We start from the raw sequence: 25,117 nt of genomic DNA on the forward strand, positions 1-25,117 counted from the left end.
ATTTTGTTCTGATATGTGTTTGGAGGCTTTGCATATTTGATTTTGAAGTATGAGCCCAAACAGGTGCCGCGTTAGTCAATAATAGTTCGAAGAATGGACTTGAATAGGATGACTTTATTCCGCAAGGACTTTATTCCGCGTTTAGCACTTGGGAACATAATCCTGGACATAACCCAATGCTTGTGTCACTTAGCTTCTCAGGTATTTGATTTGTGGTACAAAGGCCATGGATTTTTCAAAGTACGCACACCAGGTCTTTAATTGAATTTACTGGTCTAATGTCTTACCTTAGTCCATGCATTAGAAGAAAAAAATTTTCAATAAAGTTTAGTGTTTTTAACACGTTATAGTTAACTAATGAACAGATTATCTTGAATATGTAATATCTTCAATTATGCTGAAATGAAATGTTTGCGCTGCTTTTTTAATCGCCCCATATACATTCAAGCATCTCGCTCTGTTTTTAAATGTTTTTACATTTGTTACATGCGCGTCTTATTTGTTTTGAACAATTTTCTGATAAATAGATGGTGATAAAAAATCTCGGAAAGTATTTCTCGGGGGAAAAAAAAATATTTTACTATTAGAAGAACGCATTATTTTTGCAATCATGGTAAACAAATTCAGCGTTCTGGGAGTCAATATTTTAGCCAAGAAACCAATGTAACTGGGCTATTTTGAAATCATTTTCGACAAATGCCAGAGCAAGATTGACCTTTGACTCTTTGAGCGGCCACAACGGTTTGGGGACGGAGTTTTCAGTTACTAGCTTCCAAAAATATTTGAGTTAACAGAAATTTAATAAGATACCATATAAAGGTATTTTCTTTCAATATTTCAGTAGTTTCACAAAAATAGTATTTCTAATTTTTATTGTCTTGGGGGGGGGGCACGAGTCCCCTTATCCTCCCCCCCTAGTAGTTTGAAAAAATTATGGTTTTTTGCTTGTATACATTTGCTTTATAATTGTATATACTTTGCATATTACGTATTCCCAAGACATCTTTACGATCTATCCTGGGAATTTGTTAGTGTTAGTAGACATTCATGCCCAAACCCAGGCCTGCATAGTCATAAACTATCTCCCAAACCACTCGACTGCCACTTATTTTTTTTTCATTTTGGAAGAACAAATTAACCGATTGACACGGAATTTGTTACATTCGATTTGCAATTGAACGGAATATTTTTTAAGGTCATATTTGAAAAATCGATTTCAGAGGTCGTGACACGACTTAAATGAAGTTTCAAAAAATTCACTCGTAAATCAACATATTTGGGTGTAACTTATGAGCATACCATACTACCCTTTGAATTTCGGTTCATAACCTGCAATATCACTACCTGAACGTACTGTGAAAATAACAAAACATTTCATTAACAGATTTTTTTACAGTCGTGACGGTTAAATGCGGATACCCCCCGTTAAAACGGGTAAAATCCTCCGGCACCAAAATTTCTCTCATAGAGACAACGTTGAAGTTTTTTTACTTAATACAGTCGAATCCCGTTATTACGAACTCCGAGGGACCGGGTAAATCACTTCGTTATAAAGGAATTCCAGGTTTTTGCATTGTTTCTATGTAAACTTATCCGAGAGAATAGAAAGGTGTTCTTTAAAACGAGATTTTCGCTATAACGGTATTCAAATACAAATACAACGCCACAACAGGCAAATTGCCCAATGAGGTGGCTGACTTAAGACATCGTGGATCCTCGAGCCCTACCTACTACTGCTACACCACATATGCACCCCCTCCCCCGCGGAACCCCCCAACGAATCGGTACATGCGGGAATGTGCGTGTACGTGTAGTGCAACCTGACGTAAAGTTTGTTTCTGTGTAATGCTTGTTATGTGTAGTGCTGTCATCTGCCCCCCGTTCGGGATTCGACTGTATGATAATTGTCTCAATTTTTTTAATATTTAATCGACTATTATGTTGTACACGTTGTCTCAATACGTACATTTCATTATTTTATTTTTGTTCTCTGTTGATCCAGTAGAGGGCACCATTTTTTTAATGAACAGTAAAAAAATCTTAGGTATTGTGATTATTATAATTAAATATAAATTATCATTTCATTTTTTGATATCTGATTTATTCGAAAAGCTTTATTAACATTGATTCTTCATCAGTTTTCAATGCACAAACAAAACTAACGTTGTAGAACAACAGTTAAATTGCTCCCCACGCAAACGGATACCCCACTTCCTCGGAATCGTGCTCTTGAATCGTTGGTATCCGATTAAGCGGAGTTGACTATATTACATGCATTTTTATTAAAATTTCAATAAAAAATGACTTTTCATAGAAAATGGCAATGGTAGTCCAAAAAATCTATCATTATTTTCAGAGATACTTCTTATCGAAAAATGTTATTGCAGTTCGCTCCAGTACCGTTTTATAGAAAAAGCGCTGAGAAAGGTAGTCGGAAGTCGGATACCTCAAGGAAAATGAAAAAGGAAAAAATACGTCTTTAAGAATTTATAATATCCGCACCCAATATATCCTGAAGGAAAAAAACCTCAAAGAAAACTACTTTTTACCGCTAAACCTAACCTTTTGCTCGACTTTACTTTTCATTATTAACCTCCTTAACAATTGAAACAGGAGGAAAAAGTTCCCCCGTTATTCCTTTTTTTTCCTTTGAGAACAAAATAAGAAGTGTTCATGCATCTTTAAAAAGCATCGAACCCCCCTTCAGTTTGGTAGAGACACCTGGCGGAGGGCTGAGAAAACCGAAAACGACTTGACCAGATGAGATATTGATTCCAATCTCTCGTTCTTCTGGCTTCAGTGGCAGCTTCGTTGCTCCTGAGAGAAAAACATCCTCTTGGATTTGCACGTGCTTCAAAAAACAGCCATTCTCGAGAATTATTATCATTTTTTTTCTCCCATTGTATTTTGTTTTTTTCCTCCCTGCAAACATATAATGTTATTTTTTTAGCTTACTAATATCTGTCGCATTGGCATCCTAACAGTTTGTGCATCGGTATGCTCGTTGTACGAATTGGATATTTCATGGATATACGAAATCTGACAGCACATATTGCAAGATTTTCGTTTTTGTAAGGTGTCGAAATCTTTTTCGTCACTCTGGAGGAATCGTGAGAATTCGTGTCAATGGTGATGGGAAGTTGAAAAATTTTCTCTTTCATATTTTGGGGAGGGCTTTTGCTTTTTTCTTATATGACTACTATTTCCGAGATTTATACTTGTGGTTTATACATATCAATATGATGAGCGGTACCTTCTTCAGAAGCTTGAGAGTTCACCGACTTCAGCGGGACAAGTGGTCAGCTGCGAGCTTGCTTTTCAAATATTATTCTATGTGGTTATCGGATGATGCTTATTGAAGTTGCTGTACGGTAAGATTTGCATGAACAGAAATTGTGTGTTTTCCCGATTTTTTTTTCTTTCTATCTTGATATCTTGATTATGAATGAATCAGAGATAACTTTTCTGACTTCTATGATCATATATCAGATATACATTTCGACATGCATGAAGAAAAATTAGATTTACGATATATGTGAATCAGAAAACAAATATTAAAATAAACTACATTAAATCTGAAATATTTTTTCAAATCTATGTAATCAATGGAATGTGCTTTTCTTTGTTATTTATTACTTTGTTATTTGCTAATTTTACTTAAATCTTATTGATATTCCGATAGAAACGTTTTAATTAATTTAAAAAAAGGCAAATCAAATTAACTAAAAAAACTATTTAAAATACTTTATCCAGTTCAGAAAACTGTATTTTAAAATTTTATATGTGAATACAAATACAAAGCAGACAGACAAACTACACAACGAGGTGGCTGAAAAAAATTAGGGAAAGAAAATAATAACAAAATTAATTAATGGATAGAAAAGTATTGTGAGTTCCATATTGTAAATAATTGGAAGAATTAACATGTACTTTGAATGCTCATCTATAAATTTACTAAAGTTATTATAAACTCGTGACAAACAAAAATATCTTACAGGCCTATATTACGGTATTTCTCACATTCCTATAACAGAATGAAATACACCTGAAAATCTTTTGTACAATACTTATAACAATAAAATATATCGTAATAAATGTTTTTACATATTATTCTGTATAAGCGTAAAAAATTTCGCCGTTATACAACCTAAAAAAACATACTTAAGAAGTTAAACATACTTAAATGAGTAAAATTGAGCCCTTTTCAAAAGAAGATTAAAAAATCAATACATTATTCAAGAATCACCCCGAGTGAAATAAATTATTTACTTTCTTCGCGTATTTTAATTCACCTACAGTTAATTCGGTTAGTTTATAGTATGTGTAGTAATAATCTGGAGGTGAAGTAAAAAGATAAGATAATATGATAGTAAAATGTAATGTCATCAATCTCATGTGTGTTGAGTCAACTTAATTATACGTGATTGATAGTATTGGATCGAGTGTATATGAAGTATCTGTGCTTGATTCAAATTAAAATTCATGCACTTCAATTGCATGGTGGTCAATCATGACATGCATTTACGAGTGACATATTTCAAGATACGCTTAAGTTCCGTTACACTTCTTCCTTATAATATTTATTTAAAAAAATTAAGATGTTTAGCTCGGAAAACTACCCAGAAAGGTCATTAAAATTTACTATAAAGTTAAATTTTTCACTCGAATGAAATACATCTGCAATAATAATTTCATTTTTTCACGCATATGAATTTTAATCTTTTACGAATCTAATGAATTTTAATTTATCAGGAATTTAATGAACGATCCATACGGGAATATACAGTATATCCTAGATTTTAAAGAAAACTCCTATAGAGCTCCTATATAAACTCCTATAAAAAGCAGTCAGTAAGTAGCATATGATATCAAGTTAATACGACTAAATTCTCCTAACTGGTTTTAAATATGTGGAAGATCACAATGGTTAATATAATAATCTAGAAAACTAGATGTAATTATGGACACCTTTATAATATTTCATCACAGTCACACATTAAGCTTATTTATTTTAATAAATATTCATCTAGTAAGATATTATTACAAAATCAAAGAAGGTGTTCATTGCTTTTATAAACGAAGTAAACATTATAAAATAAAAACATTTGAAAAATAATTAGTTTCTAGAGACGACAGTTCTCTGTCATCCTTCATTCATGAGTACAGAGTTTTAGATTTCAGTATTCAGGTTTAAAAAAATGTTTCTGCCGCAGATGTCCAATCGTTGGTTTTACAGACGTCGGAAGGACCCGTGTGGGTCATCGTCCTATTCTCCGACCTGGTCCACGGACAAAACGACTTCTTGTGCATCGTCGTCAACTGATCGAAGTGCGCCACGTGAGCGACCAATGTCCCCGCCACAACTCCAACTGACTTGCTGCACTCCGACGACAGAGAGCGTCCCGCCTCTGTCACCAGAACGGACCAGGGAACTTTGTCCCATCATTTTACCGACTGTGGACAGTCTCGACAACGTCTCCAAGCATATACCAAGGTGCTCCATAAGTGCATTTACAATAATATCACTCATTACTAAAATATCTTGCATTTTCTCGCAGTATCTTAAGCTTGCATTGAAAATGCAAAAAACGTACATGAATGATAGGCTTTGATCTAGAAAACTGAAAAACTGAAATACAGAAAAAGTTTGCTATAACGACAGTTCATAATCAGAATAAAATCTGTCGTTATAGCAGACTTGTCGTTATACATGAATTTTAGTTTTCTTGCACTGTAGAAACATATAAAGGAGGGAAACAAACTTATAATCAATTTACTTTTTACTTTGCACTATTTTTGCATAAATATGCATCTAGAGTTAACTGCTTATGCATACACATTGTTAATAGTACAGTATAACCAAAGTTTGCATTTTGTGAAATGCAGCAATTTCTGCAACTGAAGTGTTCATTGAAATATAAAGATGTTCAATAACAGGCAAAGAAAAAATCGAAGAATATTTTCAACCGCTTTGGAAAAAACGATTAATACTTATTTGCACTCTGTCCAGTTTTGGAAAATTCCGAGAAAAAAAGAAGAGGGTTGGGGGAAAGTTTTCTCTCTCTCTCTCAACGATGTCAAAACCATAGAGATACACACACAGTGGCCAAAAGATTAAGAACACCCTGCTGCTCGCCACTAATATCGTGCTGCCTTTGATGGCAGCAGATATTCTTCGAGGTATGGACTTCCTAAAAGTTGCTGAAACTGCTGAGGAAACCCATGTTAGCAAAAGGGGAAACTTTCAATTCCCTCGGATTAGGATATGGTGTTTCGGAGCTTTTAACAGACCTTTCTACCTCGTCCCACAAATACTCAATTGGGTTGAGATCAGGTGTCTGGGGAGGGGGGGGGGGCATTGAAACACTAGAAACTCTGAATATTAATGTTCCTCAAATCAATTTGAGATAATTCCAAACCCGTAGGAGGGTGCATTGTCCAGTTAGAAATATAGCCATCATCATCAGGAAATATTATGGCCATAAACGGATGCACGTAGTCAGCAACGATGTGGAGGTATGCGTTGACATTGAATGTTTCCAGTTGAAATAGGAGACCAAGAGTATACCAGAAAAATGCTTTTTGTATCTTTAGCATTAGCTCTTTCACAGTCACTTGCGAATTATTCGTAATAGCGAGATTCTCGTTATTTGCCGTACTCGTTGTAACAGACTTTTACTGTATTGGAAGGGTCTAGGACTATGCATACCCGCTTAAATGGCTTGAAAAAATGTTGAAAATTTCATCAGAAAAATCTCAAAATACATGTTTTTAAGACAGGTTTTTAGATATCATACGGTATGTATGGAAATTTGACAAATTTGTTGTTGGTTTTTGCTAGGATTTTGAAAGATAAAATACAATGCCGTTGAGTTAATATACAGTGTGATCCCAATATAACGATGCATCAAGCAAAAATATCGTTATAGAGGGATTATCGTTATATCGATAGGCAGCCTATCATAACGCGGCACCAAATTTATGTTATTATTGACATTTCTTCTGAATCGGCATTGTTAGTATCACCAGAGAATAAACTTACTATTTATCCGCCGCATTGAATTGTGTAATTGATTAGTTCATTAATAAAATTCAGTCAATTGTTTCACCCGTGTGAAAGGGCTACCATTTTGCATATTACATATAAAACAGTTTAATGGCACCTATAGTAATACTTGTGTAAGCATATGGTGGAAAATACGGATGCTATTATCATAGGCGTACGCAGAATTTTGGAGGAATCTCTCCAGAAATCTGTGTGTGTGTGTGGACTAGGTACCGTTTCATCATTTCCCGATTCCTCCTTAGGTCAAAATAGTCCCGTTTCATCCGATCTCTTCTATCCCCTCCCACTTCCCTGGATTACTGTCAATCAACACACCCCTTGTTTTCACATTGAGAAGAAAGGCGAGTGATTGACGTACCAGCAAAAGTCTGAAACAATTCATATTTGACCATATTACAAGGAATATCCCGCATTTTTAGTGGTATTCCCGTGTTTTCGGTCGTTCTCACTTTTTTATACACTTTTCCAGTTTTTTTTCTTTAATGAAGCATATTTAAATTGGCAATCTCTACTGAAAGTATGAATGAAGATAATTTTCATCACTTGTAAATTATATTATGATAATTACGTATAAATATAAATGTTCATCGAAACATATTTGTTGTGTTCTAAGTTTTTTCCCCCCGTGAACAAACTCTTCATTACCCTATAATTAATAATTTATGAACTGGTAATTTCGATATCTTTCGACCAAGTTTTTGGTGAATATTACCGATATTCCGTATTCTACTATATTTAAGCTTCAAATTTCCTGAATGAAACATGCTGGATGTATAATAAAATGTACACCCACAACAAGTCATGTTGAAATGTATTATATTGAAATATATCTATTAAAAAATTGTTATTATTATTCAATTGCTACAAATAGCAATTGAAAAATAATAATAATTTTTTAATGCTACTGATAATGCTTCGGAAAGACAAAAAAGAAAAAGTGAAAACTTTACAAGAAAAATTGAATATATTGACTATCCTTGGAGAAAGTAAGTCGATTGCTGCCGTGGACCGCCATTACAAAATCAACGTTGAGATATATCAAGAAAAAGGAATCTGAAATTCGATCAGCAATGGCTGTAGCTGCCCCTGTGACAGCGGAAACTTTGCATCGCCTACGGGATCCGTGTTTCTCGTATAGGAAATGCTGTTTTTTTTTTGTTGGGTACAAGACTGCTACAAAAAGTAGTTATTCCATTTGATTGTTATATTATAACGGAAAAGGAGAAAAAATTTTACTGTTCCACAAAGGGATGGTGAAACGCCTATTTCAACAGAATTTTATGCAAGAAAAGGTTGGTTCCATAGGTTTAAGAAATGATTCAGATGTAAAAATCACTGGCGATCGAGCCTCTGCAGATCAGGAGGCAGCTAGAAAATTTCGAAAGACTTTGCAGAAAAACATTGAAGAGGAGGGTTATGCACCTCAGCAGGTGTTTAACGCTGACGAAACTGCACTATTTTGGAAGAAAATGCCGCAAAGAACATTTAGCACCCAAGAAGAAAAGCGAGCCCCTTTACATTTAAGGCAAGTAAAGATAGACTTGCTTTGTTGTTTTGTGCAAATGCGTATGGGTACATGAAAAAGCCCACTGTCATTTTCAAATCTACGAATCCACGAACATTGAAAGGAAAGGATAAGTCAAAGCTCCCACAGTATTTTGGATGAACGACTAGGACTACGAAAACACTATTCCTGGATTGATTGAAACGGTGTTTCGTTCCGGAAGTCAGGAGGTACCTTGAGAGTGAAGACATGGCATTCAAAGTTCTTTTGATAATGAATAATGCTCCTGGACACCCATATGTCAATGGATTCAAAGCTGATACGGTGTGGAAGTCTTTTATATGCCCCCTAAACAACAACATCTGCCATTCAGCCATTGATCGGGGTGGGGGGGGGGTTGGGGGGCTGAAATGCGTGCATTCAAGGCTCACTGTACACGTCATTCAATGTAGATGATTGTATACGCAATAGAAGAAGATGCAAATGTGGAAAATGTCTTGAAGGTATGAAAGATAATTACCACTATCGCTTATTCCATTACTGTCATCACTAGAGCCATAGCAGCTCTTAAAGAGAGAAAAACAGTAAACTCGGGTTGGATTAAGGTGGATAATTATTATGACCTTTGGCCATAATGTGCTTTCCAGGACACAACCATTTCTACATCCGTAATTACGCCGCAGGTCACTTAACTAGTCTGGGAATGTGCCGGGGGTAACTTGAGTGATGTAGAGCCGCACTGGGGGGGGGGGGATCACTTAAGTGCTCAAAAACTGTGCCAACCGTCACTCAACGAATTTCAAATGTGCCACGGAACGCTTAAGTGTTCTGGCACTGTGTCGCGGGTCGCTTAAGTGATCTGTGAATGTGCCACGGGCCTACTTGGGTGATTTGAAAAATGTGCCACAGGCCTACTTGAGTGGTCTGAAAATGTGCCACGAACCACCTAAATGCTCTGGAATTGTGCCATGAGTCACGTAAGCGATCAGTAAATGTGCCGCTTAGTTCATTTTTACAAAATTAGGTTTGAGGGGGCAGGGCATCTCAGATAACCCCCCCGGGCCACAGTTGTGAATGTGCCACGGGCCTACTTGGGGGATTTGAAAAATGTGCACGGGCCTACTTTTGTGATTTGAAAAATGTGCCACGGGCCTACTTGAGTGGTCTGAAAATGTGCCACGAACCACCTAAATGCTCTGGAATTGTGCCATGAGTCACCTAAGCGATCAGTAAATGTGCCGCTTAGTTAATTTTTACAAAATTAGGTTTGAGGGGCAGGGCATCTCAGATAACCCCCGGGCCACATTTGGTCCACGGACCAAAGGATTTATCATTATATGGCTTAGGTTGTGGGTCACAAGGAATTTCTAAAAATAAATTTTGAGTTCTTGGCCTTCAAATAGCACTAAAATTAACAGAAATTGATTATAATCTTATATATAAATGTGAAAGTATGTATGTATGTATGTATGTATGCTCTTTATACAAATCTACAGTTTTAGACCGATCGTCGCCAGATTTTGCATATATACCAAACAGGTCCGGGATTGAACCGTAGGCTACTTTAAAAGTTCGTCAGAGCTGGGCAAATGCCCGAAATGAGCGAAAAACTGTCGGGCAACAATGGTTTTGGGGCCTCAACAATTACTTTCGGAACGTTTACTTTGGTTACCGTGGTTTCCAACAATGCGTTTCAGACGTGTATATATGCCTTTACAATGGTTTGTCACACTTTTAATTCTGTTATTATAACAGTTTATTCCTTTATAGCGGTTTGTCACTCTTTTCCAATCCTCCCAGTAATTGAAGAAAATCCGGGAAGAGCGCCGGGTATTTCTGCTTGCCTATATACAGGGTGTTCTGTAAGTGATAATGCGGCCTTTAGCTCATCAACCGCCCATGGTATAGGTATAGTTTCAATTTAAAGAATGCGTAAAAGGCGTTTGAATAATATTCGCTGCACAAGCTGGGCGTATGACGTCGCTAACAACAGAGAACAACAACTTCGCTGACAAAACTGGGAATAAAAATGTTCAACACCAACTGATGAACTCAATGCTTGCCTCAATCATCAACACTCTGGCATGAAGTTAAAAAATTATCATTATCCACCAACATGCGAGTTCAACTGCAAAATGACTCAGCACTGCTATCATTTTCACATCAGTTGATCAAACTTGGCAGTGGAAGAATTCCCGTAGACCCAAGCACTGGACTGATAACGTTCCCTAATGGATTTTGCCAGTTCTTATATATATAAACTCGGTTCAAGAACTTGCAGACAAAGTCTTCCCAAACATTCAACAAAATCACCAAAACCATGAGTGGAGTGGCTTTGTGAGAAAGCGATTCTGGCATCGAAAAATGACAAGTTATGACAAAATGACAAATTATTTTTGATCGTTTGGGGGTGGCAGGATGTATGTCCCCCCCCCCCTTCCCGCGTAGTCTCTGATCCCACCAATATATGATAGGAGGTGGGGGGTTGGAGATGATGAAATTTTGCTGCCGGGGGGGGGGGGCAGAGTTTTTCGGACCTTTGCTGGCAGGGAGCCAAAAATGGCTGAAAAATTGCTGACGTAATACTTGAACGGCCCTTACAGTACGTTCTTCACATGTAGAAAAATTGTTACACATACATACTCCAACATACTTGATCATATGAAGAAGAAACGACATACAGAAATCACAATGTTCTTTCAGAAAACATTGCTAACAATCACTCTGCACCCCTCTTTTACATTCAATTCTACCTCTGCGTCACTTTGCTGTTGTCATGATGTTCATTAAATGAGATATACAAGAAAAACTATAGATTCGATTATTCTCGGATTTCCCGTATTCGCGCTCACCCCCGGAACGTAACCCCCGCAAATACGGGAGAGGGGGGGAGACTGACCGTACAGTGAAACCTCGGTACAACGATACTCTGCCGACCAAGAAAAAATATCGTTGTTATCAAGAGGTTATCGTTGTATCGGGAGGTAGCATCAAGATCAGGCACCACCAAATGTATACTGTTATGGCGTCTGTTCTGAATTGGCGTTTTCATTAACACACAAAATGCATTTTGTGTATTTATTCGCAATAAAAAATCTAATTGAGCTCATGAACAAAATTCTGTTAGTTGTGTCACCCTGTAGAACAGTTTCCCTTACAACTTTTTTGGGTACTGCACAAAAAGTAGCTTCACGGCAACTTCATTAACACTTTCAGAGGGTAGATAGTGTCTCAAAAAATATCGTTATAGATGGATTTATCGTAGAAGGATATCGTTGTATTGTGAAGAGTTTAACATTAGAACTATATGCAATTCCAAAAAAGATTCGAAAAACTATCATTACGAACGTATTTATCGTTATACCGAGTATCGTTGTAGTTAGGTTTCGCTGTATCTCAAAATAAATATCGTTATTATCGATTTTTCGTAGTAAATGATATCATTATATTGTGACAGAGTTTAAAAATCGGAATATAAAAGCGATTAAAATCAAGATTCGCGAAAATATCGTTGTAGAAGGATTTATTGTTACATCGAGTGTTGTTGTAGCGACTGTAGATTTTATACTGCTAATATCGCTTCGGGAAATGAATGAATCACATAAGTAAAAAGCAATGAATTTCTCTATTAAAATTCCTATAGAGAAAAAAAATGCGAGGTTCCGTTATATAAAGAGAAATGGAAATTTCTGGTTTTTTGTCATAAGAAATCAAAGAAATTTTTTATTTCTCTTCTAGAAAAACTCCATTTTTTTTTTCCTTTAATGAAAGAAGAATTTCATTTAACTCTTTATGCATAACCGATACTTTGCTTATTGCAGGTCTGATCGAATTCATTTGAATTTTCCATTCTATTCTGTTCCGTAAAAGTAGTTTTATTTCTAGAACTTGAGTATCAACTATTCGAAAAACATCATAAATCATTTCCAATTTTTTCCCGTACTTTTTATTCAATATTTTGTTCATTTTCCTTTTTTCTTTTCCGTTTATTTCATTTTTTTCCCCCTTTATCCTCATTTCTTTGGAACGAGAGAGAGATATGCGCTCCTATTTCCTTTAAACCCACACATACGTGTACAGCAAATTCGTTATAATTATTCATTATCGGTTGCTACAACGATTTCAATAGATGTCTTCATTAACAAAGAACAAATACCAAGTCAAAAAACTTCCATAAATTCTGGTTTTTCTTTCCACGGTTTAGATTGCTGTTCGTATCTCAAAATTTGCGAATAAAAGTATACGAACTTAAATTTTTTTCCCCTTTATTTCACTGTGAAACGATTGAAGTACAGTCCACCACACCACTTAATACAATCATGAACGAAACCCGGGGTTTCTGATACTAATAACCGAATGATAACTGTATCCAAAGAAAAGGTCCCATTTTCAAGTACGGTGATTATACATCCCGTCGAATATCACGTAATATTCATAATACATCGCCACGGGTTGTATGATAAACGGGACAACTGGCTTTGGAATGTTACCTGTAGCATGATAAACGCCGGAGCAGTACGCAGACAAAAAAGATCTCACCACTCTTTTTGAAATAATTATATGAAAATTATTCTTTCGGTAATTATATGAAAAGTATTCTTATGCTAAATAATTATATGAAAAGTATTCGTACGCTAAATAATTATATGAAAAGTATTCTTATGCTAAATAATTATATGAAAAGTATTCGTACGCTAAATAATTATATGAAAAGTATTCGTACGCTAAATAATTATATGAAAAGTATTCTTATGCTAAATAATTATATGAAAAGTATTCGTACGCTAAATAATTATATGAAAAGTATTCGTACGCTAAATAATTATATGAAAAGTATCCTTATGCTAAATAATTATATGAAGTATTCGTACGCTAAATAATTATATGAAAAGTATTCTTATGCTAAATAATTATATGAAGTACTAGTACGCTAAATAATTATATATGAAAAGTATTCGTACACTAAATAATTATATGAAAATTATTCTTGTAAAAATTATTCTTGCATGGAATAACTATTATATGAAAATTATTTTTGTAAAAATTATTCTTACATGGAATAATTATTATATGAAAATTATTCTTGCAGAAATCATTTGAAAATTATTCTTGCAGAAATTATATGAAAATTATTCTTGCAGAAATTATATGAAAATTATTCTTGTAAAAATTATTATATGAAAAATATTGTTGTGTAAAAATTATTTCGTATAAGAAATTCTTTCTCCGAAGTAGTTCTCATTTGAGAAGATCGCATAGCAATTAAATGTATCGTCCATCATTTAGTAGTTGGCACGAAGACCTTGACTATCAAGAGACCTTCCTCTCCACGCAGCAATAAAAAGTTTTTTTATTCCGAATTCATAAACGAAAATTCGAGAAACGTTGATTCAATTTTGCTCTCGCGTTTCGTTCCTATTTACGAAACCAATTGCTGAAGAAAGGAAAAAAATATATCTTAATGAAATTTCCTCCACCAACGAGAGGGCACATGATTTCGTTTCGTCTCCTCTTAAATGAATTATCCAATGAAATGATATACTGTATTTATTTATCCCCGAAGAATACCTAATTTCACGATCACGTGGAAATATAACGATTTCCGAAAAGAGAGAAGTTCCACTGAAATTCTGATTACTTTCTTGAAAAAAAAAAAAAAAAAAATTTTCCTTTAGATTCAATTATCAAAAGATAATTAAAGTGATTAGAAATTCTTTTTAATTAGGAAGGTTGTTTACTCTCACACGATTTTGGGAATCATCATAGAAAATTTAGAGAGAGAGTGTGTGTAATGTAATTTGCATAAAATCACATCTTAAATAAACTGAAAATATTTTCCGAAGGTAAATTTGGGTGTCAATTGCTGCTTGCAGCGTAAAACTCAAATAAAATCCGGAACTTTGTAAAGTTTGTTCATTGGTTTCAAGATTATATGCACCTTCATAATGATATTTCATGACATAAATACTTATTAACACAAGGGCACGGCTTCCTGAATGTTATTTTTGCGTTTCAGTTTCAAAATATGCCAGACCAATAACAAGGTTTCACCTCGAGAAATTATCAAAATTTTTATGTACTGTATAACTTTGGGAAATGTTTCGAAGGAAAGAAATCTACGTACTATACGGCTCTCCGTTAAGTTTTAATTGATCCCATATTCAAATCAATACTGGCATACTCAGTGTTTGTCGCAACTTTCTCTCATCGTTAAATATGAATTCATCTGTGCGATCTTTTGAAATCCTATTCTTCTGTTTCTAATTTGTTTACATCTGAATCAGATTATAATTATATTATACATAGTGGGTGCATAGCTACCAGCATGGCACTTCACATTACTGGAGAACCGTTGATCCTAGAGACATACTTTCAATTAGAAAAAGTATCTACATAACTTGTAGACCCCAGATGCGTCATGAATTTTGCAAGGGGTTGTATAGTTATTAAAACAAAAATTTTACTTTTTATATGGACAAAAACTCAATTAGAGAGAGTTGTTGCCCTGTCTCTCTTGATGCTAACAAAAAATTCCACGTTTCTAAGGGCGCTATGTTCGCCGCGATGTCTACATTAAAAAAAACGGAAAAAAGTTGGGAAAGGACAGCATAGACGAGGGAAAGAAGCGTTGTTCGTTAGTTTATGCTGTTCTCTCCCACCTTTTCTATGAATTTTGAATTCGAATATTTCAGCAAATAGAAATGTGGAAACGTATTTATCCCGTCGGAGATGTTCTTGTTGGTGCTGTCATCCGGCTTCAATATTTTAATATGAATATGGTAAATTCTTCAATTTTCATGTTGTGTATCATGTTGTAGGTCTACCTGCTCTCTGTGGAGGCGACCGCTATAATAGGCATGGAGATATATCTTTAAAAAAATAAAGAAAAACTGCTGGTCATCACGGTTCAATTGAATGCATGAAATATTGATTCTGAGTTAAAATGAGCGAAATTAGTTACAATATCCGATAAAATGCATTAATACAGTCAGATCCCGATTTAACGAACTCCGATTCAACGATTTCTCGGTTTAACGAAAATATAGTCCGAATCCCCTATTAAATGAATACAAAACCTCGATATATAAAACGAATATTTTTTTATATACAACCAAACCATAATCTGAAGATTTGACTTCCCAGGAATCGACCTTCAGCCGGTTCTTTTAGAAACAAACAACAAAGGGGAAAAACAGGAATCTCTTTCTTTTTGTGTAAAGGAAGAAATAAAGCCATTCAGAATGTACGTGGGTAGGTTTCAGCAATCGGTGTAACACCACTACCATAAAAGCATTGTCCTGTCCACACAAAAACACACACGTTCAGATTTTTCAGTAAACACATCAAGTTTCTTCAAATTTGTGCTCTGTCTTGACAAGTAAAAGCATGGGTGGGTGGATCATCTGAAGAGAAAATATTTTTTGATCAGCTTAAAAATGACAATTTCGACAATGGCTGCAACAACTTTCTATTTGGGTTTTCAGGACAGTGTGTCTGTATACACTTTATAACTCTTTTTCACTTTAATAACTATACAATTCCTTCCAACATGAATGGCGTATCTGGATTCTTACATGTTATTTAAATACTTTTTCTAATTGGATAAGTTGTAATAGCAACTCCAAAGAAAGTAGCTTTTGAAATTTGCGTTTCGAGTGTGCTTATGGTCTTCAATTTGACCCGATTTTAACGATTACCTCGATTTGAAGAATAAAATTGTCGATTTCTTCCAATTCGTTAAATCAGAGTTCAACTGTATTAAATTAGTTACAGTACTCAATAAAATTCGTTCCTACTAAGAACATACGAATTAATATAAACATCTGGGCATCGTCATCGTTGGTGTGAAGGACACACAAAACTGTTTAGTCTCTTAATCTATGCTGATTATAAAATTCATCGCGCGAAGTCAATCCATCTCGCGAGTGTGTGTTTTGAGATCCAAAAGCACTCGATAGAATCCATTATATTAATGAAGTAGCACCGCAGTTATGTATATAACTTCAAACACGCAAGTACAACTTTAACATCTCAATTAGTTTTAGAGGAATTCGATAATAGGCTATACAGTGCCTGATTTGGAGAGCAGCCATTTTTGGTGAAAATGAAAGCGTGGGTGGATTGATCGAACAGCGGTTGAAATTCGTGCATTAATATTGTTTATTATATAAATATCTGCTGGGTGTCCCAAATCGTGTGTATGACCAGTGACTGTATCTGCAACTGTTGACATTAGAGAATTACTTCCAATTACGAAACATTTTCGAATGATAAACGGATATCCAAAATGTCATAAATTTCATGAGTGGTTGTATAAGTTTACAAACAGACCCTATGTATGAAAGCTCTGCATTCAGTAATTCTACATTGTTATTAACAAAAATATTATTATATACAATCGGCCCTGCTTAATCGAATAACGGATAAATGGATACTCCCGCTTAAACGGATAAAATCCCCCGGCACCAAAATTTCTCCCATAAAGACAATGTTAAAGTTCCCCGCGTTTATTAGTCGTCAAATAATCAATAATATGAAAATTTCAACAACTTTTCCCCGCTCAACTGAATACCTATGAAGCTTCACACATCAACTGTTAATATACATCAACCACTATGCACATAATGTTTTTATTGAATGAAGCATTTTGAAATCAATGAAAAATGTGTTACTAGGTTAAGATAAATACGTTTGACAGTAGGTACTGGCCTTCAAGTATTCAAGTTGTATTAATTACGTACGCGCGCGTTTAATTATTTTATTTTTGTTCTCTGTTTAGCCAATAGAGGACACTAACTTTCTAATGAAAAGTCAGAGAATTGTAATCATCGTAATTAAATATAATTTTCATTTCATTTTTGATCTCTGATTCATTACAGGAGCTTTATTAATATTGATCTTTTTCATCAGTTTTCAATGTACAAAGTGTACTAACATTCCAAAATGACAATTTATTCCCAGCGTAATCGGATATTGTGTGCTGGAATCGTTGATAACTGACTAAGCGGGGGCCGACTGTAATTATTTAATTCAAAAAATTCAATATTTTTGAATGTGATATTCATCGAAATATTCGGCTTGAAGTTTTCAGCATTTATCGGCAACGATAAAGGGCGTGATACAAGGAGTGCGAAAATGCAAATCAGATTAATTTAAAAGGAAATAAAAATGAAATAATTATAAAGGTGTATATAACGTGCTATAAAATAATTTCTTTAAATTATTGCAATTTCATAATTAGAAATAATTTCATCCAAGTGTACTAGAACAGGCACAGTGAGCGATAAAAACTCAAACAAGACAGTTTTCTGCTTTTAAAAATAATTTTGAATCTTACTTTCAAATGCTGTGTTAGCAGGACTTTATAATGAAGACAACAAATGGAAGACGCGAAATGAATAAATAAGTTAATAATTAACAAATGAACAAAAAAAGTATCAAACTTAAAAAAATAGAAATTTACAAATCGAAGAAAAATTAAATTAACATATGTTTAAATTTAATTTAATTAGTTTATTTTTTAATTAAAATTAGAAATTTCAATTACACATAACAAATTAAAAAAAAATTAAATTAACAAAATTAAAAAATTAAAAAAAATAGTTAAATTAAAATTTAAAAAATTTAAAAAATAGTTAAATTAAAATTTAAAAAATTTAAAAAATAGTTAAAATTTAAAAATTTAAAAAATAGTTAAAATTTAAAAATTTAAAAAATAGTTAAAATTTAAAAATTTAAAAAATAGTTAAAATTTAAAAATTTAAAAAATAGTTAAAATTTAAAAAATTAAAATATTACAAATAAAATAAGAATAATAAAAAAATAACTTCATTGATTATAAATAAATCTTCAGTAATATCTAATCTACACATGAAATAAAAACCAGTAATTATAAATTTTCTTCCATTTGTGCGTACAGTCTCAAGCATAAAGATTTCCAATAGAATACAACCTCGCCAACAATTCAATAAGTCGTCAAAACACGTATAATTTTACATCTTCAATTATTTAAATGTGTAATTTATTTAAAATTAGGGTTGTTTCCTTTTTTTTGTAAAAGATTGTTCAAAGCATTATTTAATTCCCTGATTGATTTAATGAGCAAAAAAAAAGTTATGCTTTTTTTAACAAAAACTACCTCTTCAAGGAATTCATGGCGTTTTAAATAATCGCAAGTTATTTGCAATTTCTGTTGTAATTGGAGGTATGTTTCTATAGTCACTGTTTGTAGAGATAAGTAGCTGGTCAAAGGAATTGGCATAGCTTGTATAACGTCTTATACTACTTTATACCTAAAGAATCCTTCTTTTCTTCTTGAAATCCCCATGCTTATCCTCCATCGCATACAAATGCTCAGAATAAAGAATTCGTTATTTTCAATCCATTTTATGGCACTTCATGAGCCGTTTTTACTATCTTTTCCCCCTTTCCTTAAGAATTCCCGAAAGGTTCAATTTTTCAATATTAAATATGCTATCTCGATATGTTTTTTTTTTTTTTACCCTTCCATTATGGTTGCGTGTTTCGTTGCCGCGATAAAATCCAATATCATTTCAGATGAAAGAAGCTTCCAGAATATATAACATGATGGCGCAGTATCGATGGGAATATTTTTACGAGTGTGTTTTTTGCGTACGTACTTCAGTATAAAAGAAGTCATTCCATTTTTTTGACTTTCATTTTGCTCTAGAAGCTCTCCATGTTTTGACGTTATATTCAATCGGGAACAAAATTCATAGCCCTGGTTACCGGGGATGTTTACTCTATACCCGGTTGTTGAAGTAAATTTTCCACTCGGAATATGAATGTAAAGGGAGGTTGAAAGTATATAGCTGTGGTTATTGAATTATTTTCAAGGTCTTGAACATTTCCGATTGTTTCCGCTCCGTATTTTGATGACGGTCTTTAATGCTGCTACCTATGTTGCTGCACTTAAATAGAATCGAGAAACCACTGGAATCCGCAAAGTTCCCAAAACTTTGAATTTCTCGTCCAAGCAAGTCTGCGGCTGCTTCCGTGATTAAGGAGGTATCAATTAATCATTCAAACTCATACTCAGTCGGGCATTTCTCCGAGTTCATTCCGAGATATTTCTCAAAGCTCTCTAGGATATAAAAGGATTTTCCGTGACTTTCTGCCATTAGAATCGTAGACATGCATTACATGAGTAAAACAGAGGGTGGGGGGGCGCTAATTTTTGGCAACAATTTAGTTTTACCATCAAAGTGGTTTGTTTTATCTTTTTGAATTAGCCTTATTTGTGAACTAAGTAATGCACTTCAAGTTCAAAAGAGCTAAAACATAATAAGGATTCAAAATTAATGATTGTTTAGGTTCGTTGTTAACCCGATGGACTAAATTATGTTGGCATGTAGATGTAAATGTGACAAGACCTAGTTTTGTCTCGGTCAGAATTAATTGTGACTTCGACAACTTGTTGAGGAAAGCCTTCAAATCGGAGGAAAAGAAGATCCCGCTTCATCATATAGGAGGGGGGGGGGGAACAAAGTCAAAATGATCATTACTAGAGCGAGTTTAGATTTGGAACATTTTTAATGAGCACTAATTAATATAATCAATAAACATCCAGGAACGAAATAATTAACGGTCAATTAATAGAGAGGCCCTCCGATGAATTAAGTTGAACAGTTGATTAAGCTATTGTTCGTAATTTTCCATGGATAGAAGGGCAGTTCTTTAAGGGGGGAGACGAGGCGTTGTAAGAAGATTTAACCACCACCATCTATAGCAGAAGGCTTCTGTGCGAAGCTCGTGAAGTCACGGAAGAAAATCATCTCAGTTAGTCATTGGATATAGTAGGCCGACGCATGCTCCATCTTTACTCGTTTTTGTAGTATATCCAATGACTATAGGCGAGATGACTTTCTTCAGTGTCGTCACGAGCTTCGCGCGAAAGCCTTCTTCGTCTTTTCTGGATAGTGTTGATTTGACTTGCGTATGGTGTCTGTCGGTTAGCACGTGCGATAACCACCTTCAGTTGGACAAGGCCTACCCCGGTTTGCTGACGTTTGGTGGTTCTTCAACGGCGGTAGGAGGGTGCGGCGTAGATCATCAAGCACGTGTGGACCTCGAGCATGTAGGAATTTCTGCTTAGTGAAGAGTCGTCCCTGTAAAGGCTTCCAAGAAGTGATCCGTTTTTAATCGTTGATAGGCAATTGCTTGCGTTAATGAAGTTCGACAGGACGGTAAAAGGATCGTTGTTTAGATAATTGGCGCTGATTATTCTATTAGTTTATATAGTTTTAGACATTTTGGAAACTTAAGATGGTGAGGCTCCGTCGATTCGAGAATCAGGCCTCCTCAATCTCGGCAGAACAGCAAAATTCAACGTGCTCATTCGAATGCAGTCCTCTTGTAAAATAATACCCTTACTGCATTGTTGATACTTGGTTTTTTTAAATTCTAGTTTTAAGAACTAATAATTCAATATTCATATCGTTTGTCGATTCATTTGTTAGTTATGACGTGAAAGGAGTGCTCATCATTTCACTTTCTGAGACTCCAGTAAGTGTTTCGATAGAAATTTTCCGCTGAGGGAAAGATGCATAGTAAATGTATAGTCATCATGTTAACAATTTTTTTTCTCCTCCGTCTCGCAACCCAAAAAAAAAAAACCTTTCCCGCACCTCTGATTAATAACTAAAACCGCTGCTATTTATTCTACTTTATTATAATACCCATCGCAAGACCGGATTTGGCTATTTATAAGTTGTTTACTTTCTTATTTGTTTTTGTCAAATGACTTTTGACCCACCATATAAAAGTGATTACGGGTTCTCTCTGATTTTACAAAGTATAGATAAGCAGTGTTTTGGTCACACAATAGTTTGTAATGAGGTCCAGTGTTTGTTTTTCATGGGACAGATTTAATTATAAAATTCAAATACGAAATTTTTAGACAAATTTATTGCTCTCAAATGACTTTTGACCGCTACTGTATGTTGAACTTCAAGGTGCTTGAGTGTCGCCTAAATGTTTTCCGATTCAGCTGAAATTTTTCACGCATCGTTGTTTGTGTTTTTTTTAAATTTAAACAAGACTGGTTGAAGTGGAGGGGCCACACTAATACGCACCCCTAATAAGGGCCACCCTAATACGCACGTATGAATTTGCATATTATATGTGGGCTCTAGTTATTACTTATCTATTTCAGTACCAAGAAAGGAATACTTGTAAGCTTCGAACCACCCAATTAATAATTATCAATCGAAAATCACATTTCTTTTACATTTCTCAAAAGGTTTTTTTGTTGGAGACATTTACGAAACAACTACTTACACGACATTCTTGGTGTATTGAAATTGTCTCGAACGATTAAATTCTGTGTAAAAGTATAAGAAACGAACTTAATACCAGTGGGTTTTTTTGCAAATCTCCGAGCGGTCGTTTCCGCTTGGCAAAACTGTGCTTAAAGTAAGTATTCCGGAAGTTCTGTCTTCTAAACGTTTCTCAGGTGGTTCAGCTTTAAGAGATAGAGAGACAAATTCACCCTCTAGCCCCCCCCCCCCTAACCCGGGTTTGCTAAAAACGGACTCCTTTTGGGTGGAGTCACTCTTTCTATTAACTCGGGAGATTTCTTCCAGCAGATCAATTGCTTTGTATGCCGCAGCAGCAGGTAAAAGTTGGAAAACTAAAAATAAAATAAAATAAAAAAAATTGGGAGGAAGTCGATCGCCTTTGAAGCTGCACAAGGGCGTCAACTGTAAATTTATTCTCGGCCTCGTTTTAGAATTGATTTTCTTTCTTTTTTTTGCTTCCCAAATGAATTTCTCCGCAAAAGCGGGACAAGCAGTTGCCTTGTGTCCTGTGTTTTCTCCGTGCGAGCACTAACTGTAGCCGAATCGGAAAACCACTCGGACTGCGAAGATAAAAATAAAGTTCGCGAAAACTTTAAATTACTTCACTAAATTCGTTCGGGATGTAAATCAACTACTAAAAAGCATTCGCTTTTCTGGGATATGCGGCGTATGTTCGTGTGTGATTTCCTCGAAACATCTAAAACTTACTCTCTTTTACTTACAGATGACTTGCGTAAGAGATTCTGGCTTAGGTGCATAGATATAATAGAGAGAAAAAAAAAAGTGATTTTTCTGTTGAAGAGAAACATTTCAGGAGGTTCGTTTTAACTTGTTTAGGACCAAACAAATAGCTTTAGAAGACAATACAATTTCTTCAACAACTAATATGTAAATGTACGATATACATTGTCGGTATAAAAACGTTACCAGACAATTACTGCGCTATGCAGGGTGATTCTAAATTTGTGGGGAAAAAAACTTTAAGAGGTGATGTAAGACTTCTATACAAGCATTTCCAGTCATGGAATGTGCTGTAGAATCGCAATAACAAAGGCAGTAGAGGGTGTTTTTGGAGAGTGCACAAAAGCACTTCACCAAAAGTATATTATGTTTTTCTGGCAGATTTGCTACGATAAGTGCAGTCAACCATTCGAGGGTGCAGGGTATTGTAATGTTGTAGGCCTAACTCATGGCGTAACTTAGGTAACGCAAATTATACTACAAACCATTATATACCGCTTGATCATTTCTTGGCGCAGCATAACCTTGATGGCTCTTGCACCAAATAAAACTCCTATCAAATCCGAAACTGTACATGCATCCTCGAATGGTTGATAGCATATATCGTAGCAAATCCGTCGGGTAAATATGATGTATGTTTCTGATGATGTGCTGTTTTGAGCATTCTCTAAAATAACCCTCTACTGCCATCACCATTCGATCGCATATTGGATGGCTAAAAATGAATATGTTGAGGTGTCTTATACAGAACCTCTTCAAGTTTGTCCCATGAATTTAGAATCACCCTGTATATTAGACGTCGATGGTTCTATGGAACGTCAGTTAAGGTCGGGAATTTTCGCTTTCCGTGGTAAGTTACTGTCGCTCAATCCTCATAAGGCCATCATTATACTATGAAAAAGAAGTTTGATATAAGATCTCTTACGAATTTTTTTTGAAAAAAGAAACCTCAAATAATTCTTATCGGTCGACTTTAATATGGCTATTACTTGAAAGTAATAAACGTATCACTTGCGCTTATTGGTTGCATTTTTCAAGTTTTATAAAAGAACTTTTACCATACTTTTATAGTGTAATACCAACGTGAAATAATTTTTTTGGCCTCGAAACAAGACTTTCAAACTTATTTGTCCCACCCTTTTCTCCTTAGGATTTTTTTCCTTTTTTTTCCCAGTACCCAGGATATGGAAAATCGGAATGATAGCCTCTTCATATCTATGCAGATTCAAAAACATTACTGCGCTAAGCAAATAATTTTAATAATGTATAATGGAAAATAAATACAGTCGAACTAAAATAAAATACAGTCGAAACCACTTATTAGAATCCTTGATAATGTCATCATCCGTGTATAGTTATCATTTTCACTAAGTACGAAGCAATGATGATGGTGACACCCGAGCGACACTGACTCTATAGCATTAGTGGGAGGCATGGGCTTTTGTGGTAGTTTATCACTATTCTACTTGAAGCTCATTCCTGAAAGCAGAGAAAACCTGGTGTTTCATATATTTCAGAATGTACTAAAAATTTCTGCAAATGCCCTAGTTTTTTACAGCATATGAAACCTAGTTGCGCTAATTTTATATTATTATTATTTATTACACATTATTTTCCTTATTATCACTATTATTATAAATTTTTTTCTACTTTTTTCTGAATTCTCTGCTTGCCCGGTGGGACTACCGGTTGGAGTACTTTCCGGCACTACCGCTACTTCCGGGGCACTGAGCTTATATCGCTAATGCGACAGAGCCTGGCCGTGCTAAGTTCGTTCAGTTCAGCTTTATTAATAGAAAAGGTCTTGGATTTTTTTCCATAGCCTCTATCTTTCCCGAAATGGTAGGTAATTTATGGTAGATTTCTCCACCTCGACTGATATCAAAAATAAAATTGGAGAAAAAAAACCGGGGCAAAAAAAAAAAGCTTAAGAACAGCAGTAATTTGCAATGGGATGCATAGGCCAGTACGCGAATATTCGGAGACTTTGATGGCATTCCATAGCATCTAGTACTGTCGATGTCGATTTTTACTAGATGGCGCTAGAAACGAGACTATCAGAAATGGAATCTAAGAACTTCTGTTCAAACGGTATATATAACTGACATAATTTTACAATTTTATCAAAGAACGAAAACCTTTTCAATCATTCCACTGTTGAACGTGCATTTTTTAATTTTGTAGCACAAGTTGTGTATTATGCGGATCCGTAATCCTTAACTTTGACAGCTCTTATTTCTTTGTCACTTGGTTTTTTTTCTTATGTAATGAGAATGCATCGCTCTAGGACAGCAAAAATCTGCTAGACAAGTATTATCTCATGTGAGAGAATGAGTATCTGATAAAACACCTGTTTTCTTATTTGGAATGGATGTAAAAACTATTTAAAATTTGAAAATTGTGCGTTATTGTCAGAATATATCTAAAAACTGTCTGCAGAACAAAATGGAATGCATTCCTTCTGAAAATATTTTTTTAGTTTGTATT

The 25,117-nt window shown here is 34.8% G+C and overlaps 1 protein-coding gene across 3 annotated transcripts in view; it reads left to right on the forward strand.

Moving 5' to 3' along the window:
* Positions 1-25,117, forward strand: part of LOC149086774 (potassium channel subfamily T member 2-like) — a 292,063-nt gene that overhangs the window by 119,174 nt on the left and 147,772 nt on the right. The window contains exons 1-2 of one of the 3 annotated variants that reach the window (XM_089231145.1): positions 2,927-3,371; positions 5,214-5,494. The exons of 1 other annotated variant lie outside the window; for it this stretch is intronic. In XM_089231145.1, coding sequence (XP_089087271.1) covers positions 5,214-5,494 — 281 coding nt within the window. In that variant the 5' untranslated portion in view covers positions 2,927-3,371. Of the gene's footprint in view, positions 1-2,926; positions 3,372-5,115; positions 5,495-25,117 lie in introns of those variants that run through there. One more of the 3 variants, XM_089231144.1, reaches the window with a different exon arrangement.

The sequence above is a fragment of the Pholcus phalangioides genome, unplaced genomic scaffold (genome assembly GCF_987345545.1).
Source record: "Pholcus phalangioides strain wild (caught in Gottingen) unplaced genomic scaffold, Ppha-v1.0 ptg000004l_1, whole genome shotgun sequence".
Taxonomy (NCBI): Eukaryota; Metazoa; Arthropoda; class Arachnida; order Araneae; family Pholcidae; genus Pholcus; species Pholcus phalangioides.